The sequence below is a fragment of the Acipenser ruthenus genome, chromosome 17 (assembly GCF_902713425.1).
Source record: "Acipenser ruthenus chromosome 17, fAciRut3.2 maternal haplotype, whole genome shotgun sequence".
Taxonomy (NCBI): Eukaryota; Metazoa; Chordata; class Actinopteri; order Acipenseriformes; family Acipenseridae; genus Acipenser; species Acipenser ruthenus.
In genome coordinates, this window is record NC_081205.1 from 32,582,784 (window position 1) to 32,600,557 (window position 17,774).

General features: G+C 41.9%; 1 protein-coding gene across 2 annotated transcripts; it reads left to right on the top strand.

Annotated features, from left to right (window-relative positions):
* Positions 1-225: 225 nt before the first annotated feature.
* On the top strand, positions 226-16,093 carry LOC117423734 (mannan-binding lectin serine protease 1-like). Of its 2 annotated transcripts, XM_034039857.3 has the most exons (11): positions 226-356; positions 1,138-1,360; positions 4,240-4,417; positions 4,901-5,032; positions 6,361-6,557; positions 7,680-7,827; positions 9,413-9,531; positions 10,086-10,164; positions 12,764-12,904; positions 13,318-13,392; positions 14,402-16,093. In XM_034039857.3, exons 1-11 carry the CDS (start codon positions 352-354, stop codon positions 15,256-15,258), a joined length of 2,154 nt encoding a protein of 717 aa, XP_033895748.2. In that variant the 5' UTR covers positions 226-351; the 3' UTR covers positions 15,259-16,093. The 2 variants fall into 2 exon arrangements, with proteins under 2 accessions (XP_033895748.2, XP_033895749.2); XM_034039858.3 differs by lacking the exons at positions 12,764-12,904; positions 13,318-13,392; positions 14,402-16,093 and adding an exon at positions 10,879-12,213.
* Positions 16,094-17,774: the final 1,681 nt, after the last annotated feature.

Below are 17,774 nucleotides of genomic sequence, written 5' to 3' on the forward strand. Positions count from 1 at the left end.
GAAACAAATAAATAAACAAACACATAATTACATAATCAATTAATTCAATCAATGAATAAATAATGATACCCATAACTAAAAGACAAGCGGTGATTGGAACATGTTCAACTTCATATAAAATGGCTATCGATAAGTCTACCGTTTAATACTAGAACACAGCAGGGCTGGTTGCTTCTTTTTTTGTTCTTCTGTTTTTTGTGTTCTGCAAGAAAGTGCTCTTGGGTAAACACTGGGAGTGTGACGTGAATCAGGAATGCAAGTCCGTGCACAGATCTTGTACAGCAACGAACTCTCAAGCTGTATCGCACTTGGAGACTAGAAGAGACGCCAGCACAATAGCACACAGAAACAATGAGGTTGGTATTTTTTACTTTCTGTCACAGTGATAAATACAGTTTTAAAAAGGCGTTTGCTGAAATCACAGACAAAAAAAAAATCTATTATTATGTATGCTCTTAATTGAAAGTTTGGTAGACTGTCTCGAATCCTTGTTTGTGCAGTTTCCAGAGGCATTACTTGCAGGGCCGCGCTAATACATTCTTCATTGTGGAACGCATTGTAAAAGCGTTCTGAATTATTGAGTTCTGTATATAATAATAATAATAATAATAATAATAATAATAATAATAATAATAATAATAATAATAACCCTTACTTGATTAAATGTATTGTAACTGGTTGTGCTAATTGCTCAATGTGCGGTTTAAAAAAGTGTGGTACAAAATGTTTTAGTTTACCTGAAAAGTAGCAAGTTTCACAATGTAATATTATTATTTATTACTTTATCCTTGTATTCTTTTTTGGCAGGTCATATTTTATTTTCCTCTAGTCAAGGTTATCATCAGAATGTGTAACTCTTTGTTAGGTTTTAAAATGAACACACAATGTAACCATGCATAAATACGCATAGGATGTATATGTTATTTAACCTGAATGTATCCAATTGAGAGTACTGTACTGATGCGTTTACTGTTGTGGGAATCAGAAATAAGCTTCACAATTATACAGAAGCTTTTTTAATCCTCTGGGATATAGACGTCACGATGGGGGGGCCTTGTGGAATGAGACTTATCCTCAACCCCGATCTTGCATTGCACTCACAGCAGTTTCAGTTCTGCTCTTTTTCTTTTCCCTCAGATCACTCGCCTTGCTTGCCCTGTATATCTTCATGCCCCAATCTGGAGCGGTTGAATTAACTGAGATGTATGGCTCCATCCAGTCTCCCAATTTTCCAGATTCCTATCCCAAGAACTCTGAGGTTTCCTGGAATATTACAGTCCCGGAAGGATTTAAAGTCAAACTTTATTTTATGCATTTTGACCTGGAGCCGTCCTACCTCTGTGAATACGACTCTGTAAAGGTAAGAAAAAAAAGTGAAATGTCCTGTGAAATAAATTAAATAAATCCAATATACAGTACAGATTAGGCTTCCTGAGAATACTGGGTTTTACAGCAAGCAACAGAAGCAGTTGGAACCCAACTGATATGTATCATATCTGATTACTGCTTACAGTTTGAGTTTCCTTTTGCAAAAAGTGCAGCAAGGGATGGTAGACTTAATGAGGCTTCTTGACAAAGCTATGCACTGATACAAACGCGGTCTATCATCCATCTTCATTAGCCAGATAGTGCAGAGGCCGTGCTTGTATCAGGGTTCATTTAGAGGGGTCACAGCTAGATAGCCAGCACTGCACATTGCTGTGAAACTGAACAGGAGCTGGCTCTCATTCCTCTACAGCAGCTTCTCAGCTGGTAGCATGATCACTGTGCGTTCCTCCAGCTTCCAGATATATAAACAGAAGGGTCAGAAACACAGGGTAGCATGAACTGGAGACCCCAGGCTTGTATACTGTCTGTCGATCATTTACTTTAGGACAGGACAGGCCAGTAAACACACAGTGAAACATGCCAAGGTCAGCATGGTCACCGTTTTCACAAGCAAAGCTAGTGCAGGTTGTGAAGTGGGGGAATGTGCTAACACTTCTCATTGTGTAGTGTGGTGTGGAATACTTACAGTGAAGCACAGTGAAAGCATGATGCAGCACAGGTACACACAGGAGGAATGCAACCCTTCACATTCAGTGGCCTGGCTGTTTGGTATAAAGGGCGGGTAGCTCTGGTTCCCAAGGTGATTATACACTTCTCAGCATTAGCACAACTGTGTAGGATACGCTGGATAACTTAACCCCTCCAACAGTTAAGAGTCTTGTTAGTGCCTTAAGTAAGTCAGCCTAGTAAAATAACTGTAGTATTACAATTATGGTACATGTATGCTAAAGTCAGTACAGAAAAAAAACTATCATAGGAACAATCGTGTCCTTTCTTTGTCCTGTATGTTCCATGATTCTTCTGTTGAGCAATGTGTATCTTACGTATTTATTACAGTATGGAACTTTACTGAAGAGAGTTTTAGAACATGCAAAACGATAGCTACTGTGCTGATTTTAACAGTGTAGATAAAGGTTGCCCAATGTAGTTATTTATTCATCTGACAGACTAATGTCTTAACCTTGCAGGAGGCTGAGGGTTTATGTAAGTGGCCCTAGCTATGGCGAAGTTAATAGCATTCATTCCACATGACATACCGCAGCACTGGGCACATTAATACAAAGCATTCCGTGATCCCTGGTGGATATTCATATTCAAATAGCCTTGCAGAATGGCAGCATGGATTCATTCAAAACCGCAGCTGTGAAACACAAAGAGCACTAACTCGGGCTGCCTGCCAGTGTAACGCTAGTCAGGGGAGAATTAAAAAAAGCTGCAATCCCAGGACGGAGAAACGAGATCACTTCATTCCAGAAGCGTTGATGCAGCAATCATCTGCCCGAAGCATTTGAAGATGTTAATTGAGAAGTCACTGACACGCTCAGCCTTCACGCCCCGTGTTGCAGCAAGCGTGTGTAGCAGCGTGTGGAACTGGACTGGGATGCTTCTGAATCATGCGTATCACTTTTAACTCTGGAATCAGATAGATGAGTCATCATCACACCCAGAAACACTTTGAGAAACAAGCTGCATCGATTTGGTTACAATTCAGCTCTTATTTTTACTCTCATCTCATCCAGTTAGGCCCCTAGTGGCGGTGGCGCAAGTACTATCTGTGAATGTTAAAGTGGGAGCTAAACTATCACTAAGAGAGATGCCAGATTCGCCAAGTCTGGGTTAGCATTCAATCACTCAGTGGCGCCCAGTGCCTTCCCTTGTAGATATACACTCTAACAGCCCAGTCACTAAATCAGACAGACACCCATCCTTTGTTAATGTGCTAGTTTCCCAACAACCATAGTTCCTTGAGGCACAATTGGGACTTTGGCACAACTGGGACTTGCTGTAATGAATTGCAGGTGATATTCTGGCCAAGATAAAGGGGTTCTGAGGTGAATACTGAGACCTATTAAAAGCAGATGCCCTTCTTCAGACTAAACATATGGAATTATGTAGACTATAGAGGTACAGTAACTGTTGCACTTGCTGAAAATCCCTTTTCAAATGCTGCAGGCCACCCCTAGCACATCGGCATCGGACTGCATGAAACTTACCCAGGGGGTCAGTGACATGTACTGACAGTCAAAGTAAACACGCGGCTCTGGAGCAAGATAAAATAGCCATCTGCAGAACATGTGTGAAAACACACAGCACTTAAAACAGGGTTTGAAAGAGCAGAGGCATTACAAGTTCATTCATCTTATTGGGCACCTTCCTATTGGGCAAGCCGCAGCATGTTGCTTTTAATACCAGATATAAATGGCAACAGCTTAGTGCTTATTGCTTCATGTTTTATTAATTAACGGTGTGTCTTTGTAATTGTGTGCATCTGTTGGTGGGGGAGTAGGTTTGCCTCATGCTAGGACCACCGGGTAACATTAAGATTAGTTTGGACCAGTCTGGATGCAAAAACTGACCTTTACATCTAAAGCACCAGAGTCTATTCCTCCTTTAACGTTCAGGCTAAAGATCTGTGTGACAGAATAGAGTGTGATTGACGATTGGGAGGGGGTGGGGGTATTTAAAGCCCTTTATTCATTAGTAATGTAACCTGTGTGGTCAAGGTCATCAAGTAGTTTACTTCGTATTTTTTGAAAATGCTATAATAATGCATGTGGGCATCTTTAATAACATCGGAGGTACACATATTGATACAATTCACTTTGCTGGACAGGTGTCAGAATGGTTAAGTGCGCCACGGTTGCTTATCTTGTCTGCACTCTTAACACAAAAGGGCGTTTTGCCTTGTAGATCGAAGCAGAGCAAGAGTTGCTGGTGACTTTCTGCGGCCGGGAGAACACGGACACAGAGCAGATCCCGGGGGAGCAGGTCATCATGTCCCCGGAAAACTCGCTGAGCGTCTCGTTCAGGTCGGACTTCTCTAACGAGGAGCGCTTCACTGGCTTTGAGGCTCACTACACCGCAGTGGGTAAGGAAGCACGTGACGCAGCTTTCTGAAGGGGGCGGAACCCTGTATAGAAAACAAACACCCATAACATATAGATGTGAGAACATGAAGATCTCTTGAGGTCAGCTGTTACTACAGGATGGTCCCTATTGGGCAATTCCATACCAAGTAAAGTGGAGATCTTTGATTTATATAGCACCTTGTAATGAATTGGCATCTCATCCCATTGAATTGAATGGAGAGACAAGAGCAAAGCATACAGTTCAAAGACAAATGCCTCACAATTCAACTACCCAGCAAGCTCTGCAGTCAAGAGGTAAGTACTGGTCTTACTCCGATGTCAGTATTATTTACAAATCAGCCGCTAGGAGAAGATTCATTTCAGCCTTTTACAGGTAAATACTTGACACAGTTCAATTAAACATTTGAGAAAAATGGTTTTAAATGGCAGTGAATTTCTGCCGATGTATGTCGTTTTGACAGACATTGTTTCTCTCTTCCTAGACGTGGATGAATGTACAGAGAGAAACGATGAAGAGCTGGCCTGTGACCATTACTGCCACAATTACATTGGCGGATACTACTGCTCCTGCAGGTTCGGATACATCCTGCACTCTGACAACAGGACCTGCCGAGGTTTGTACATGACAGGCTTTAGCTGCTGTGAGCTGCCTTGTGAACTCATTCTCGAATCGGCTTGCCCCCGTACATACCATTGGGGGACAGTCCTTTTAAGCATGTGTTATCCTCCTGTTATCCTCTACAGTTAATAAAGTACATTTAAGAAGGTTCATTTTATAGCTTTCAAGTCATTTCAAAGTTTAAATCGGCCTCTAAAGGAGCCACCAACATACACAGTGTCTGCTTTTCTGTATTTTGTTGTATTTTGTTTTCCATTCCCAGTGATGTGGTGCAGTCACATGTGAGTAGCAGGTTTTTAAATGATCTGCAGTGGTGGGACCACACACTACTTACTGCAAGCAATGTGGTCTACTTTCAACTTTAATATGAGACGCTCCAAATGAATCAAAACATTTTGAATTAAATAAAAAATAAATAAACTGCCGCTTTGCAGGATATTTGAATTAGCACACTTAATTGCAGGATATTTTATAGCTATTTATCATACGTTATCAATTTCTCTTAACTTTAGCCACACTCATATACAGCTTTGACAACCTTTCATATGTTTTTCATTATCTTTATTAGCACACCCACATCAAAAATGTTTTTTTTTTTTTAATAAAGTTCTAACTGATGTCATGGATGGTTAACCCTTTTTGAACACATATGAGATGAAGTCTAGCCTGTGAAACATGCACATACAGTATTTTCCTGTTTTGGATTTAGTAAAACCAAATGCAGCTTGTCACCCCATTGTTTGTAATGAGAACAAGATGTCAGGAAATAGGCACAACATCTGCACAACAATCACCTTGTCTTATAAGCACAAGTTTGAGAGACTTCTAATGAGTTGGTGTGTAACTCTGTGTAACGGGCAGTGTTGTGTGATACTGCCTTTACGGATTCTGTCCCCTGTCGGTGAGATGAAAGGAGGTTAAAAGCTCTAAAACCACGAATGCAGACGAGCCCGGCTCTCTTGCGTTGTGGTTAAGACGCTCGCTTGTGGTGCGCCGGGTCGCCGGTCTGCGCTCAGCCTCCACCCTGTTACATTTGCAGGTTCCTGTTAGACATTGCAAATGATCTCAACCCTATATACATTTGGTACACAACTGTATTCTAGGATTCTCATAAGGTACCAGTATAAGTGCCACATTGTTTTACCGATGGCCATATCAGCGACCTTTTTTGACATTTCACATTTTTTATTGCTAACCATTCCATATCCATTTTCATTGCGAGCTCTCGCCATTGGTACATTAGGGGAGGAGACCTGGGTCCTGAAAAGGTTGAAGGTGAATGATGAACAGGTGTTTACACGGCGGTTATTTTGAACCCTTTAGTGGAGTGCAGTGACAACCTGTTCATTGAGAGGACGGGTGTGATCACCAGCTCTGACTTCCCAAACCCCTACCCCAAGAGCTCTGACTGCCTGTACAGGATTGAGCTGCAGGAGGGCTTTGTGATCAGCCTGGAGTTCGATGACAGCTTCGACATTGAAGACCACCCCGAGATCACCTGTCCTTACGACTACCTAAAGGTCAGCAGCAGAAGAAGGTTCATTATGATTTTCATAACAGCAGTGAAGTGAACTGTGTGTCTGCTGAACAGCTGACAGAAGGGTATATTTAACAGTGCATGGACCAACATGGCAAATAGTCCTCCAACATTTAAAACAATATTCAAACATTCTTTAGTTTTAGCTGGAAAAGAAAACTATAATTCGTACTATATTATGAAAATATAAATATATCTCACAGGATTGAAATTAACCCATTACCCCATCAGATCACCTATTATTATTTATTCCAGACCTTATCCATGCATTACTTTCCTGTGCATGATATATTCATTCAGAAATTGAACAAATATACTACAAATACATTTCCAGCAGCATTTGATTGAATATTGAAACATTTGTCCTATAGCGGATATCCACCCTTGAAATCAACATTTCTCTGAACCATTTGAATTCACAGGGCAAGGGTAGGCTTTGAAAACACTGGGGACAGTTTCAACTTTTACACTTTATTTTAAAGCCCATGAGAATGAGATTTAAAACATAATTCAGTAGTAATATAAAAGTTACAGTGTCTGAAACAAAATATTATTATCATTTATTTCTTAGCAGACTAATTTCTTAGCAAAATAATTTTGTTTGAGGTTCCATTTCCATTTTCTAGTAACCTTGGCAACCGAATATGGATGTTCCTGCCAAGTCTTCAAAACATTATGGTTCACAGTAGACCACAGCATTACCATGCAGTATTAACCCTTGAATAGTGGAACAGACAAAGGTGGTAGGGTCAGTTTATTTCTTCTTTTTCAGGTCTTTTACCAGAACAGAGTTCTGTCTTGTGAGTTCTGTCTCCTGCTAAGTTTGGATAAGCTTATTTTGATAAAAAAAAGCAAAGAATCCATGGAATTCGTATTAGCTGATATGAGATCTGAGCAATGTTACTGTGTCAACAGCAGCTCGAGCTATGTACAAGTTCAGAACCCTACGATTAGCATGCTGATAAATCTGGGTTTAGAGCATTTAAACACTGACTGAGGCGTTTTTGTTTTATCACGTTAGGCTGAAAAGGTTTAGCTGTTGTCCAACAACGTTAGCTGTTGTCCAACAACGTTAAACGTATATTACTGTGTTGCCTGGTAACAGATCAAGGCTGGGAGGAGGGAGTTCGGGCCTCTGTGTGGCGAGAGGTCTCCTGGTCGAATCGAGACAGGGAGTAACAACGTGCAGATCCTGTTCCACAGCGACAACTCTGGTGAGAGCAGAGGGTGGAAGTTATCCTACACCGCTGTGGGTAAGTACCAGAGGGTGGAAGTTATCCTACACCGCTGTGGGTAAGCACTAGAGGGTGGAAGTTATTCTACACCGCTGTGGGTAAGCAATAGAGGGTGGAAGTTATTCTACACCGCTGTGGGTAAGTACCAGAGGGTGGAAGTTATTCTACACAGCTGTGGGTAAGCAATAGAGGGTGGAAGTTATTCTACACAGCTGTGGGTAAGCACTAGAGGGTGGAAGTTATTCTACACCGCTGTGGGTAAGTACCAGAGGGTGGAAGTTATTCTACACAGCTGTGGGTAAGCAATAGAGGGTGGAAGTTATTCTACACAGCTGTGGGTAAGCACTAGAGGGTGGAAGTTATTCTACACCGCTGTGGGTAAGTACCAGACGGTGGAAGTTATCCTACACCGCTGTGGGTAAGTATCAGAGGGTGGAAGTTATTCTACACCGCTGTGGGTAAGTAGCAGAGGGTGGAAGTTATTCTACACCGCTGTGGGTAAGTAGCAGAGGGTGGAAGTTTTTCTACACCACTGTGGGTAAGCACTAGAGGGTGGAAGTTATCCTACACCGCTGTGGGTAAGTAGCAGAGGGTGGAAGTTATTCTACACCGCCTTGGGTAAGCAGTAGAGGGTGGAAGTTGTTCACTTCAGACAACTTGCAAGCAGGGGCGTGCACAAGGGGGGGCAAGCAGGGACACTGGCCCCTCCAGTAATCATCTCCAAAATATTGATTTCTGCTTATCAACGTATTGCGTTTGCCCTTTCTGTCACACACAAACTGAATGTATTTCCTCATATGGACGCGCGTGGACTTGGTTTGCACACATTCCCCCATAATGTGCAGTTAAGGACTGCCGCGTGTGTCCCCTTAATGTTTGAGTCCAGCTGCAGTAGTACAATTATTGGAAAAACCACACATTTTTTAAATGATGCCATTTTATGCTAAAATGAAAACCGGAGAAGTGTTCATATACTAAAGGGAAAGCACTTGTGAAGCTAAATCAAGACTTTCAATGCAGAGTTCCTGAAATGCAGTGTGATTTATTTGTACACCACATTGAGCTTATTTTAACGCTTGGGAATCGGACAATGCAATGCCTTTGTCAGAACTCATGAAGGTCTGTAAAGAACACGACCTGGGACTTCTGTATCCTGATGTATTCCACTTACTGGTGCTTCTGACCGCGCTACCTGTTACAGTTTAACTGCAGAAAGATGTTTCAGTGTTAAAAGCTCCACAGCGTATGGACTTTCATTGAAATAGCAAGTGTAATGCTATTTATTTATATAACCATAGCAACACACGCACACGCACACACACACACACACATTATATATAATTTGTGTTCCTGCGCACGCCCCTGCTTACAAGCACCTAAATGAAATATATGAGGTTGTTTATTTCTGGTTCGGTAGCTTCATTGGGGTGCTTTTTTTTTTCCTTCCTGAAAAAAAAGAAAAAATTGCAAATGGAGTAAAGGCCTTTGAAAATCTAACCTATTGTCTTTTACAAAAAGAAAAATTTATTTATAAAAGGGCATGCCTCTATACCGGACTTCAGTGTTTAAAGAATTAAATATATATATTTGTGTTTCCCCAAAGGGAACCCATGTCCTGTCCCACAGCCCCCAGAGAATGGCAAGATTGATCCAGTCCTGGCGCAGTATTCCTTTAAAGACCAGGTCCTCATCACCTGTGACACCGGGTACAACGTGCTGAAGGTAATACTGTACCTTTGCTGTAACTTCTGTGCTTGTTTTTGTTCTGTGGTGTGTGTGTGGGTGGCAAACAGTAAGAACTATCAATTTGAAGCGTAAAGACATTTTAAATATTGGTATGTAAATAAATATATTGCAAGCAATGACAGCCACTACATTCTACATTCAATTCTTTATAACAGCTCATCAATTGTCAATCCTTTTTATTATTATTTTTATTGTTTAATTGTTAAGCAGACTTTTTAAAGACACCTCCTCTCCACCCAGTTGGAATGTAGAATTGTGCACTCATATTGGGCTTTAAATGAAGGTTGAGGAGTTTACAAAGAGATTTCAGCGATAGGCAGTTCAGGACCTGTGAAGTGCAGGTTGTGCATGCATTCAGGATTCGTGATGCCCAGCGTGTGATGTGTTAAAATGAGCTTTGATGCAGGATGCGCAGGTGGGCAGTCCAGGAATGAGGACGCCCTTCCTGACAGTACCTGTTCACAGAGCGCACTGCTGGGGCCTGTGTGGGGTGTTGCAAACAACTGAGCAGATGCCTTGATTGTTCTCAGGACGATATAGAGGCCGAGCAGTATCAGATCGAATGTCGAAAAGAGGGCACCTGGAGCAGCAATGTCCCCGTCTGTAAAAGTAAGAAACCGAACGTGCTACGTTATAGACTGTCATTGCACCACTTATCAAATGAAACAGGAGGAGTGAATGGTGTGAACTGTGTGTTTGGTGCATGGATCGGTACAGGGTGTTTTCTAGGTCCCGGGACAGTCAGAGAATCCTTGGATGCAGTTTCTGCTCCATTTCTTGACATGGTTCATACATTATGCATGACTCCCAGCCAGTCCTGACCATCCCCTTCAACTGGCCTGGTGACTAGTGCAAAACCCTGTACCTATGGAAATGGTAGAAAATGTATATTCTAAAAATAAAAAGAACATGTTTGTGCCAGTGACTGAGAAGGGGATGGATCTATATAATGTTTAATTAACTGCTGTCTTCCATCAGTCAGGGAACAGAAGAAACTGTTGAGAGCAAGCTTCAGGTTTACATTTGACAGTGGCACATTGAAACGGTTATTCATTTAACATTTGTTACAGTAGGATTGCCTTCATGGCCTTCATGTCGGAGCGGCCTTCTGTTACAGTCTTGCCATTGCACAATATGGCTGCATGATTTATGAATGTCTACATTCTTAATAATTTCTTGGGAGGCATCCGAATTGAGGATGAGTCATTACAGCTGCCTCTTTGTGAAATTGACTACTAACCACTCTTTGCAATTCTTTCTTCTGCTTATAAACTCAGTTTCTCTCTGCTTTCTGTCTTTTTTCTCTCTTTTGCTGCTTTACAGAAAAGGAATTAAGGAAGACTAGAAGATCTGTGCCAAGCATCCTCATGAACCACTCACTTGTGTAGGAATAAAAGCAGGAGACAGGAAAGAGATGTCATGAGTAACAGTAACGTGGAAAGATATGCAGCTAACTACAGAGTTTATCAGAAAGCATTTTATCTTGATTAGATACAAAAAAAAAGTCTTGTCCATGTCTACTGGAAGGATTCCGTTTCTAAACAGAATCTCTTCAAAGAATGAGTTCAGTAGCACTGATTCCTAATGATTCTCTAACTACGTGCACTTAAAACAAAACAGAGGCGCTGTATGTGCTGCATTCACTCAAGCCGTAGGACACCTTAGAGCACTTAAATACTGTATAGATACTGTAGCAACAAATCCTAAATGTATGTACGTAGATAGTTTCTGTAGACAGTTTTTAAGCAGATATAAGTTACAGCAGCTATTGGAAGTTAATTAAGTTATAGTGCAGCTCTGAATGTTTAGCATTTTGGAAATGTTATGTTTCATCAAACGTGGGTGACATGAAGGGATCCAGTTAACAGACTCCAAGTACAACAGGACTGCTGATAACTGGTATGATCATGTTGTCTCTTTGATTAGTTTGTACGCTCATCTTAGGACTAATTTATCACAAACCAGGTGAATGTGGAACCATATGACTTGATCCACAGCACATGGACAAGTCGCCTTTTAAACACTGAGCTTTACTAACATGCATTTGATCAATAGAATGTATGTTTAAGTAAAACTTAATTAAAGCATTTCCCTCAAGCACCAAGGGTTACAAAGCCAGGTTATAGACTTCAGGACATAATCAATGTAAGCCTGATCACAGCAGGGACAGGGAAACTAGGCCATCACAGCACATCATAGAAAGCAACACAGAGAAAAGTATTGTATTATTATTATTATTATTATTTATTTCTTAGCAGACGCCCTTATGTACAAAACATAGTCCAGCTGCGAAACATTTTAGGAAATGGACACATTTGCACAGTTTTTTTCCTTTGGTTTTGAAGTTAACCCCACTGCGTCTACTTGTCTCATAACATCTTAGAAATATAACACAGAAGAAAGCTTGAGCTTGAGCAGAAATACACGACTCGCAGAACTGACTTGCAGAATAGGACTACACCCCAGAGTGATACCTCTGTGTGTCTCAGTGACCTGTTCATGCAGCAATTTGACCTCAGCAAAATGTTCTTTCCCTTTTTGTTAATCTGTGTTCTGTGTCTGTACTCTGCCTTTTTCTTTTTTACATTATTGTTGATCAGTTTGCACTTTCTCATCTTGCAGATACGAATCAAATAATAAAGATGATTTGTCAAAACTGCCTTGACTCCGGTCTGCATGTTTTTCACCATTGGGTGTTCACTGTATGATAGATAGACAGATAGATAGATAGATAGATAGATAGATAGATAGATAGATAGATAGTTAGATAGATAGATATATTCTCCACTAGGTGTCACTGTTTGTTTGGTCATTTTAATGTGATATTACTCTTCACATTTGTGTAGAACAAATATGAACAGGCATGGTTTGTATTTAAATAAAGTCTGTACCCTAATCCTTAACAGCCTTACAAAAGGCATCAATCCAATCACTCAATTTCCATGTTGTTACTAGAACTGTGTTGCAAAGAACCCCACAACCTAACCAACAATGAATTACATTAGATGCTAATTTGACATGATGTACATCCTTAATGTATACATCAGTGACACAGAGTGTATCATTTAGCTCTTTACAGATTAAGAACATAACAACTGATACTGTAGCTAATGCATGAGTCTCCACTCGGTGCCGATGAGCGGGGTCTGTATGGAGATTAGCTGGTGGCATGGCTTTGTCTCTGATGTAATTTCCTGTATTGCTGCAGTTGTTGACTGTGGAACTCCAGTGGAGTTGAAGCATGGATTGGTCTCCTCTGACAGCAGGGATAATCTCACCATCTTTGGCTCCAGCATTCAGTATTCCTGCCAGGGGCCACGCTATCACATGTACCCTGCAATCAACAACAGTAAGTACCCTCTTCTCAATCGATGGGACAGCTGTCATTCTCCCTGCAAGCTGTATTTACTTGTAAACGCTTTGTGAAAATATTTGTGTTGTATTTTCTCAAAACTGAAAGTAGAGCATCATAAGCAATATCATATATTATGCTGAGTAGGATGCTCTGTGTAAAATCAGCTGGCCACACAGCGCACCTGCAAACATTTCACACCTGAACGAAATACAGAGACAGCCAACATTAACAATTCCGTCTATGATGCCTGATTAATGGAACACCCTGTATCAAAATAAGTAAACAGTTAATAGTGAAACCACCCACACTGTGCATTAACTATTGTCAAAACTGTAAATCTGAGGACATTTACTTCAGACTGATCTTGATCATGTGCAGCACACTACATTAATACACATTTTTTCTAGGTACATATATTTGTGGCAAGAAAGGGCTCTGGGTGAACAAAGAACTCGGCTCCAAACTACCTTCTTGCATGGCAGGTAAGAAAAACGTGGCATGTACCAAACATTACACAGGTTATAGTGTTTTAGGCTGCCAACACTCACCTGGGACTGCAGCACCCACTAAGGATTACTAATCAATGTCCCTGTGTACAGTGCAGTGTGTGGAATTGGAATGGGTGTCAGCATTCTATCTTAATAATGTGATCTATTCTAATATCATCAAGCCTTGCAAGTTGCATTGAGCTTCCTGATGAAACAAGCCCACCATGGTGATTCAGTATTACAGACTGGTTTTCTAATGGCCAGTGGCCTCCACTGTTCAGCTTCTGAAGCACATGCATCAGTTCTATACTGTAAGAATATAGTTGAGTGTGTATTTGTTGCATATCATTATTTTTTATTTCTTTTAAATTGACTTTGACAATGCAAATGCCTGTCTCATGCTATTAAATTTAAGCCACATGCTCCTCTGAACAGCTCTTGGAAGACACTGACCTCTTCCCAGCGGCTCCCTTTTCTCCTTAGCTGGCACACTAGGGGCAATGTGCTGGGTGTTTGTTGATCTCTCTTTTGAAGGTACTTCTGTTTTAAGAGCAATGGTGCAATGCAGGGTAGACCTGTGCTGTCATCATTGCCTCAGTGCTGGTAGATTATGCCAGAGCGTTTTAAACCCTTGGGGTATTTTTTTCAGTGGTTTTCTTGTAATAGTTTGAATTCCACTGGTCATGCTTTCTTTTGTTTGGTCTCCAGTGCACTAAAGCTTCACAATGGCGTAACGAAACCAGTCCCTGCACTCATTTAAACGGATGATGGCGTTTCCATCAGGAATGATACTCGCTGTTTGTTTTGGTGCTGGGACTTGCTGTAGGAATCAATTTAGGAATTCCAAGGTTGCCCATTCTGGCCTGTTTGGGAAAGGCTGTAATAAAATTGCACTCCCCAAAATTGCATAATCTACAAAGCTTGTCAGGATTTTTTTTTTTTTTTAAAGATGTGTATGTGGAGTGTTTGGGACGCACTGAACTTGTTCTTTGCATTCTTCCAGCGTGTGGGCAGCCTGTGAAGCCGCTGCCGGCCTTGTTGAAGAGGATAGTGGGTGGGAGGAACGCGGAGCTGGGCTTCTTCCCCTGGCAGGCCCTCATCATGGTGGAGGACCTGTCACGAGTTCCTGAGGACAAGTGGTTCGGCAGCGGGGCCCTCCTCTCCGAGTCCTGGGTGCTGACCGCAGCCCACGTCCTGCGATCACAGCGGCGGGACAGCACGGTCGTCCCCGTGTCCAAGGAACACGTCACCGTCTACCTGGGGCTCCACGACGTGCGCGACAAGAGGGGCGCCGTGAACCTCACGGTGGAGAAGATCATCCTGCATGAGGACTTCGACCCCTGGAACTACAACAACGACATCGCCCTGGTCAAGCTGAAGGAGAAGGTCTCCATGAACCCCTGGGTGATGCCGGTGTGCCTGCCATCGGTCGGGCAGGACTCGGCTGATCCTGAACCCCACACCCTGGGCTTGGTGGCCGGGTGGGGCATCTCCAATCCCAATGTCTCCATGGACAACGCAGTGAGTTCAGACCTGGGGATGGTGTCCGACGTCCTTCAGTACGTCAAGCTCCCGGTAGTCCTTCACTCTGAGTGCAAAACGAGCTACGAGTCGAGGTCTGGGAACTACAACATCACAGACAACATGTTCTGCGCAGGCTTCTACGAAGGTGGGAAGGACACTTGTCTGGGAGACAGCGGAGGAGCCTTTGTGATGGAGGACCCCCAGTCTAAGAGATGGGTGGCCCAGGGGCTGGTTTCCTGGGGTGGGCCTGAAGAATGCGGTAGCCAGCGAGTCTATGGAGTTTACACTAAGGTGTCCAAATACACAGAGTGGCTGGAAAATAAACTGGAGCCTTGAGCCAAAGGGCAATCATAATATCACCACCTAGATCCTTAAGCATCACTTTACCAGGTGTAACTTATTTTGCTGGTAATCCATTCAGTACAGGGCAGCAATAGCCCATGTCTGTCTTGTATTTGATTCTCATTTAAATTCATTAGTAATGTACACTTGCAGGATTTGACTTATTGAACAGCCGACCCCCACATTGCTGGCAGGATTTTCTTCAGCACTTGAATGAAACAAAGCTGGACAGACTCCCTTCAAGATTATCATCACCATGGCATTACCTGCACAGTATTCGCTCTCATTGCAGTGCTTGTTACACTTGGCTAAATGGACCTCACCAGTACTTGGACGGACTCCATGTAAACAGGTGCAGTACCACCCAGAATTAACATGCTGGCCTGGAAATGAATTAGTACTGCACTTTTGATTACCTGGACTGACCACTTTTTGGGAAATGGGAACATTTTATAAGGGTAATGCTCAGTTTTCTCACTCACATACTGCATGCCACTTGCAATTCTCAAGCTGGGTTTGTCTGTCCATGCTAAACTTCAAGTGTAGTTTGCTGTCTCCATAGCCATGGTGCACTTTCCTTTGTATTGCTACAGAAACACAGCTCAGGTTGGTGGTCTCTCTTGGAAGCATGGCGTTCGACAATCTTACTCTCCAGAATGTGTCTGACTTTTATAAGCTTTTATAAAACGTTAAAGTTATCGAAGTGCACTTTTTATATCTTCATATATTTTTGTACCTTGTCTGTTATGAATGTTATACTGTATACGCATGTGCATGGCAATATATACCCTGTTTTGTATTTCTGCACTGATATTAAATACACTTTAAGTTAAAAGCAAGCCTTCCAGTTCTCTTCTTTATACTGCAACACCCTGCAGTTCACATGGTATTGTGTTGTTCTCTCTTCTTTAAAGAATATGTACTCTAAAGAATGGAGGGCGAATTAAGCCAGTCTTTGTACTTACTGCAGCTGATACATCTTTCTGCCACCTTGTGTTCATTTTTGGAATAGACTGTTTTAACTGCTCAGTATGCCATTGCAAATATGACATGTAATGATACCAAGGGGAAAAAATGCATCTGGAAAGCAGTTATAATTCAGGCAAGAAAAAAAAAAAGAATGTCCTTGTTGTTGTAGAAACAAGCAAGTAAAAAATGAAAAACAATTGCAGCATTACTAACGGTCATCATGAAGCTCAATGAAGGAAACAGGAACTCAGCTGGATTTTGTTTATAGTAGTCCTGACTCATGGTGCAAATGGCCTTTATTGTAACAATATAAATTCTGCTGTAAAAACAATTGACCAGTGCACACAAGAGGCCACATGAACACGGTTACACATCTCTATCTGTTTGTGAATGAGGACCCTAAGCAGGGAGTGTCTGACTGTGCAGGAATGGATAGAGCAGCTTTAAAGATCTAGTCAAGAGTATCTGGATCAAAGAGCGTGCACACAAAACTCCAACGTGGAATTCAATTCCCAGCTCTTAAATTAGCACTCACCTTTGTGATCGCTGTAGCTGTTCTGTTATTACCAATTCAGGCAATGCAAGACTGTGAAGATGTGCAAGTGAGCAGCATTTGGAGAGCTCCTCTCTTTTGTATTGGCAGCAGTGCATGTCTCGCTAAGTGTCTGTTGATGTTACAGTGCTAAGTGATGGCCTGGCTGTTCTGTATAACTTGTAAACTCACTTGGTGTTACATTGCCTGCAAGTAGTGCTGATCAGAGTCTGCGAAGCATGACTGATTATCACCCGTCCCTTTGCGGTGTGCGGGGCGCCCCAGTTCAGCAGGGTTAAGAGGCAGAGGGTTGCCAATGGGCATTCTGCAACCAGAGGGGCGTCTCCTTGGATCGCCATGCTGTCTAGAAATGGGCAGCCTTTCTGTGGAGGCTCGCTGATTGGTATGTAACTCAGGAAACAGCATACAAAACCAGGCAAAGCGGAAAAATCAGATTCACTAAAAATGATGTATCAGAAAGGCTGTTATCATCTGTTTTTTATAGAGTGATTAAATTATGATAAACATATAACACACACACATACACACAACAATCTTATTGTAACATCTGAAGTGTCTAAAGGCTAAATATTCATGTTTTAAGCATATAAATGAAACCGTACGTGGGTTAGAGTGAGTGTATTTAGTTATTAATGTATGTTTTTTTGTATTTATATTTTAGGTAACAAGTGGATTGTTACAGCCGCTCACTGTCTTCTTGACCCCTTGCGCTCAGGAAACCCTGTCCCTGTTACTGTCAGCGCCGCGTCATTTCAAATCATTTTGAGTTTGTGTTTCTGTATATTGAGAAAAAAAGTAATACAACAGCCCCCTCTGGTGGCAGAGACCTAGAACACAGGAGGTGAATGTACAGTACAGTGGCAAGGAAAATGTTGATTCATCTGAGCCAAAGTGAAAATAACACCTACAGTATACTGTGCTTGCAGTATACTTTTTATTTGATGATGTCACTGTATTGAGGGAAGCTCTCTAAGCTCCCAGGTTCAGT